Consider the following 6,000-nt stretch of genomic DNA (forward strand, 5'->3'; position numbering starts at 1 on the left):
TATAAAGCACTATATAAAAAAAGAATATAATGCTTAAATCCCTTCTGATGGTCAACATTTCAGCATAACTTAATTCAAAGCAATTTTATCTGTTCTTTTTTTCACCAGCAAGTCCTTTATGTCACATCAGACAACCATGCCATATCAAGTTGAGTGCTGGAGCTGTGAATAAATTGTGGCAGCCTACTTTATAGACTAACTTGCAGTGCAAAACTAGCCTTGGCATCCCATTTTCCCAGCCGCGGTTTCATGGCCAAGGTTGACATTTCTACAGAAATCACTAGTTTTAAAAGTATGAAGGCTGGTGAGATGGATTTCACTGCTGATTATGTGTGGGTGACGTTCAAACTTTTGTCAAAATGTGCCACATTCAAAAATGGCTTGCAACTCTGAATATAAAGTTTCAAACATTCAGGGTATAAAAGCCTTTCCTGGTCACATTCTGGCTGATTGAATATGTGTCCTCAAACAAATGACTATTCGGCTGATTTAGATTCATATCTGTTTGTTGAAATTATGGTTAGTTATAGCCAAATACATCAAGCTGTTTGAAGCCATGTTCAACAAACCCAACGTGTTAATACACCAACAAAACCATAAATCCGTTGCCGCAATATTCCTACAATCAGCTAATGCCTGCTCAAGTGCGTTTAATGTGCACCAACATCGTAATTATCCATTATGCAAGTCTAATATGTTTTTACATTTCAAAACATTTTACTTTCATTCTTGGCGAGGCAGCATTTGAAACACTGATGTTATCATAAATGTATAATCAAGCTCATGTTTTTGCTGGCTTGCTGGATATCATCCTGCAGAGTGTAATGAACCAGAAAACCAGATCCTCTCATCGCCCCATTCAAAGACCACACTTTGTTACCATGCACACAACCAGGCGTGAGGGATATCAAAGACAACCATTTATTTTGGACCCGCTCAGTACAGATCTTTTTTTGTCGAGGCTGTTTGAAGGCGTGCGCTGCTGAACGCTCATCCGGGAGGGCAGAAGCCTCATTCTCACACTACAGCGGGGCTGTGTGCTCTTTTAAACCTGTGATAGCAATCCACTAAAGCCTCCGCTCTATAAATAGAAGCTTTCAGTGTAATCTTTAAAAAAAAAAAAAAAAAAAAAAGGAAAAAATAAGCTGGTGCGTTTAAGCTTCTCTAAACATGCAGATAGCTGAAAGTTACTGAAACATTACTTTTTACTAGTAAAACTATATTTCCAGTGCCTTTGATGATGACTTTATACAAAAATAAAATAGTTTGAGATGGGAGTTCTGTTTAAGAATTCATAGACTGAGAAAGAGTGATATCAATTAGAGTCTGTGATATAATAAAACGCTCGCACAATAACTGGGGGACAAAATAATCAATGGCTTAATCTTAATTTCAAGCTTGATTCATATTTAAAACATTCCTAAATGAAAATCACTCTCTGTTACAAGATCGTAAATGGAATATGACACAGTTTTGGAATGGGATATAAAAGGTAATTTGAAAAGGGGGATGAAAAAACGAAATTGGGGGCCTACTTAACTCAACTGAACCTTGACAATTCCAAAGCACTGTGTTCCGCTTGAACGGGAAAGCTGCCACCTTCTCCCAAGGGGGTTATTATTTTCAGCTAGTGAAACCAGAATGCTATAGAATGGTTACTCCCTCTCTTTCTCTCTTTCTATCGCCACCTTATTATTCATTCTTTTTGAATCAGTGTGCTGGGATTGATGTGAGACTGTCAGCATCCTTTCTCGGCCAACCTTCTCTGTGTGCTGTTGTCCTTTCACAGTAGGCTGGGTCATCTCTGCCTCCAGTTGATCTCTATCTCTTGCCAGTTGTGAAATGTTACAGATGCTAATTAGCTGTAACATCGGTGACCCCGATACTGCTCGATTATACATCATCCCCCCATCAGAAATGTTTATACTGCTAACAAATTCCTTCGAAGGCATTTGTGGCAATCTGTTGCTGCCAGCATCCATGGCAGGAGACAAAGCTGGACAGCAGAGGGACGATTGATCGCTTGTCACTGAAGGAGGCTGACAGCAGCATAACAATTACATTTGGGCCAAAAGGCTAAGTATGGTGTAAGGTGCTTTAGGTTCAACCGACCCTCTTCATTGCCAAAGCTTTTCCAAAGATAGTATTCAGGAATTTTGTATTGCCATTTGGATTTGCAATTAAGGAGATAAAGGATATAACGTGAGATAACATGATGTAAAAGTACATTAGACTGTTCCAAAAAAACAAAAAAAGGGTGGGGGGGTAATTAATTAATCTCAAACCAGGTGGTTACACTTCTGACATAACATAAAAAACATAAAATCCTGTTCTGTACACCCAGAAACTGTTGTAAAACTAAACAAAAAAGTCAAAGACATCAGTAGCAGAGCACAGCGAGCTGTATTTGGTGTTCTTTTAAGTGGAAGGGTGGAGGAATACAAGGGGGCATCATAAAGGCAATGTAATTGAGCTGTGAAATGATCTCCAGCATTAAAGGCCTGCAGCTGTCTGGTTCATACTCACCCTCCTTGGATGGGCGCCGCACCTCCGCGCTCAGATTGCACACCTGCGCCGAGCGCACCTGAGGAGTCAGGCATCCTTCGGTTTGGGGATTTAAAGGCAACACCACGTTACTGAGCATCAGCACACTTTCAGATTCCCCATCGCCTAAATGTTGAGGGCAGGTGCATTTAGCGTAGACTATTCCACACGATTCAGCTTTCTCTCCTTTCAAGCAGTTTTCCAACCACGTGCATAACACCTGACATCCAAACTGACTTGGGCTCGCCTTGTTTAAAACCACAAACTCCACCATAGACCTTTCCTCCTCTTCGGTCTTCTTCGTCGTCAATCCGTTGTAATCATAGGCAAACACTCGCCGGAGCTGCACAAAATTTTTGTCGTAATGCAAAAACACGTAAATATTCTTGGCGTCATCGCACAGGTGCACGATGGACTCGTTGATCCTCAACAGCTCGTTGATCTTCTCGTGAGAGAAGTGATCGAACTGGTAAGCCAGCAGAGAGAATTCAGAACAGCTAATTTCTGGTTTGTAAAGTTTTAGGTAGATGCTGTATTTGGTAGGATCTGGGTTCTCCAACGTCCAAGTGCAGTTTGTGAAGTTCTTGGGAAACATTTCATTTATCGAGTAAGATCCATAGATAACTCCTTTTACCAGTGTGGAACACCAGAAATCTTGGGCACCAGTATATCCAAACATAACCAGGAGATAGGTGGAAAATATATAAATCAACAGATTACGAACAGCCTTCATCCTATGTCATTTGGCCTGCAAGAGAAACAGAGATGCACTACGTATATTGTCAGCCTATATGGTGTGAAGTGATGCTTTCTCAAAGAGTTTCAGTCCAAGATCTCCTAACTATCCAGTTTAGCTTTATGTTAAACACACACTTACCTACATTGTTCGTTTGCACCACCTATTTTCAATCATAAACCACCATCCTGATTTTATAGAGATCCAAATGATCCTTTCCATGGGAATGTAACACATTTCGGATAAACATTGCCACCTTGTGGTGTTTAATAAATTGGGGGTAATAACTTTGGGCATCTGCTGTGGCAGGATAGAACTGCATAATGTTTAGCGATCAAATTATCATTTAATATGATCATTACACACTGAATGATCTTTACCGTGTTTGAATGACTGACAGTGTCGGACACAATGATCACTGACATTCAGTAGCTTTATGGTGGTTATATTAAGTAGCGAATCGTTCGTTTTGAAGGATAAAAAAGGTTGGCATTGCATGTCACGAACAAAAAAGACAATAAAACGCTTTGTTTTTTGTTCATTCGAGGGTAATGTGTCGCAATTCTGCAGTGATCTACATGTCTGACCTGATAATAATCATCTAACTAGATATCTGTCTGCTCAGGCACTGTTGAGATTTCTATAAAAAAAATAAAAATAAAAAAAATAAAAATAAAACACATTTACTAAATACCGTCTTTTATATAAAGGGATCATATCCGATCGGACTATAATGTCGTGATCCATGCAAGGATCAAAGCAGTGTTACTTTCATCATTTAATTCATTAACTGAACGCAGTCTATGATTTTCATGAAGCAAAAACTTTGATTTCGATGTAATGATTTTCTCTCTGTTACGATCTGCTATACGTGTCTCATCATAATGTGTGCAAATGTGTTGAATTCCCACATATTCTAGAAGTCTGAAAGAAAGGCGACGGAGAGGGAGAGAGAAAGAGAGAGGGAGATCCAGCAGATGAGAAAAGCAATTCGATGTCCTGTTTGCATGAAACCTGCAGGCATTGCAGCTGTGTGCAGTGTCACAGCATTCCCAAACCGAGCCGTTATTTTCATTCTTTGATCACCTTAAATGCGGCACTACTTAAAAAACATAGCAAAATGCGTACGATGCAATGTACAGAGGGCTTATACACGATTACAGAGGACGAGACAGTATTGGCGAACATTGCAATCATCGCGCGCTACTTTTCCTTTAAACCGATGTCGCGTCGCACGCTGGCACTTTTCGTTCATTATCACGGGAGCGTTCCAGATTGTCGTGTCGCGTCACGATCAGTAATGAACGGAATAGAATGGGGGGGGGGGGGTGGAAGCTAAATAAATAAAAACTGCAGCGACGTCTTTTCATATTCACACTCTCCTACAAAAATAAGTCTAGCGTGATTGTCAAGTCGTCAGATTTTAGGGGGTGCAAACCTGAATATGGTCACCTAACCGGATTTTAAGATATAGGCTACAGTCGGCACCAAACTCCATTCTGTGTCATTTGCCTGTGAAACTCGTCGTTCATCGTTTAACTTCCCACTGGCCCTGGTGTAACGTTCGAGTCATCTGAAACATTGACGTAGTTTGTATTGCATTAATCAGAATGAACCGTGGAACTCAGATCTTTAACTCGTTTATGCATTGTAGAGGGGTAAACTTGGGCGAGGGCCATCTCAGTATCGTTTATACCCAGGCTACATATTTATCCATCTACTTAACTATAATAATAATACTATTATTATTAATAAATATAGGTCTTACCTTGCACTCTGAAAGCTATGGCTATTTTTCCCACATACTCGGAAACATCCTTTAGAAATGAAACGTGTCGCTCCCCTGCGAATCGTTATCTCCCATTGCCTATGAATAGAAGTCTAGAGCAACACGATGGTCAATGAGCAAAAATGCACTAGTCTCCAGGCTGGATCATCATCTCGCTCCTTTTTTTTTTTTTTTTTTTTTTTTTTTTTTACCTCAACGCAACCAAGTGATGAGAACGCAACCGAAGTCAGCGGACACTAGCGAGGGCTGAAAATGTTGTGAAATCTCGTCTGAGCATTAGTCGTTGTCTGGCCGTCCCTCAAGAGATGCCCAGGTCGGGTAGCAGGTAGAGCGCAATCCCTGACGGATGGAGGATGCTGCTGACTCGCTGTGGAGTGAGATGGAAAGCGCTTTCTCGCCGAGCCTCAGGACTGGAGCTGCAATATCACGTCACTGCCACTAAGATAAGGCACGTATGGACGTCTCGAGCTGCGTCTCTCACCATCTCACCCCCCTTCCTTTGGATAACATAGAAACTCTTTTTTATGGGAAAATCAAGGCAGAGGAATGTCCCTCGGACTGGAGCTAACAACACAGTGTCTTTTCTGCGACCGCATGGACTTTTTTTTTTTTTTTTTTGGTTGGTTTTTAGCAGAAGCCTCTGGAATAATAATTCATAAGAGGCTTGTTTTCCATGGGATTGTATTTGCATAAGATTTTGAGATATGTGTACAGGAACTCGTGAAGTTGCTTCATCTTCTTCCTTATCGAACCATCATTAAGAATTAGATTTTTTTTTTTTTTTTTTTGGTCTCGAGAAAGAAAATACTGTATTTTTCTTCCAGATATAAATATAGATGTTGAGAGAATTTTTTTGTTTTTATATTTGGGTTTGTAATTGCAGTCGGCTGTGGTTGTCCGTACAAGAATTCACCAGGAGACCTAGAGTTTC

At 40.5% G+C, this 6,000-nt stretch overlaps 1 protein-coding gene across 5 annotated transcripts in view; it reads right to left on the minus strand.

Annotated features, from left to right (window-relative positions):
- The window catches only part of LOC128025992 (adhesion G protein-coupled receptor B3-like), a 147,789-nt gene extending 142,209 nt beyond the window's left edge, over window positions 1–5,580 (minus strand). For 2 of the 5 annotated variants that reach the window (XM_052612649.1, XM_052612646.1), the window contains exons 1-2: window positions 5,049–5,575; window positions 2,527–3,292 (exon numbers count right to left, since the gene is read on the minus strand). In XM_052612649.1, the coding sequence (XP_052468609.1) occupies window positions 2,527–3,277 (751 nt within the window). In that variant the 5' untranslated portion in view covers window positions 3,278–3,292; window positions 5,049–5,575. Of the gene's footprint in view, window positions 1–2,526; window positions 3,293–5,048 lie in introns of all 5 variants that reach the window. The other 3 variants (XM_052612648.1, XM_052612647.1, XM_052612650.1) reach the window with 3 other exon arrangements.
- Window positions 5,581–6,000: the final 420 nt, after the last annotated feature.

Source organism: Carassius gibelio, chromosome A13 (assembly GCF_023724105.1).
Source record: "Carassius gibelio isolate Cgi1373 ecotype wild population from Czech Republic chromosome A13, carGib1.2-hapl.c, whole genome shotgun sequence".
In the NCBI taxonomy this organism is placed as follows: Eukaryota; Metazoa; Chordata; class Actinopteri; order Cypriniformes; family Cyprinidae; genus Carassius; species Carassius gibelio.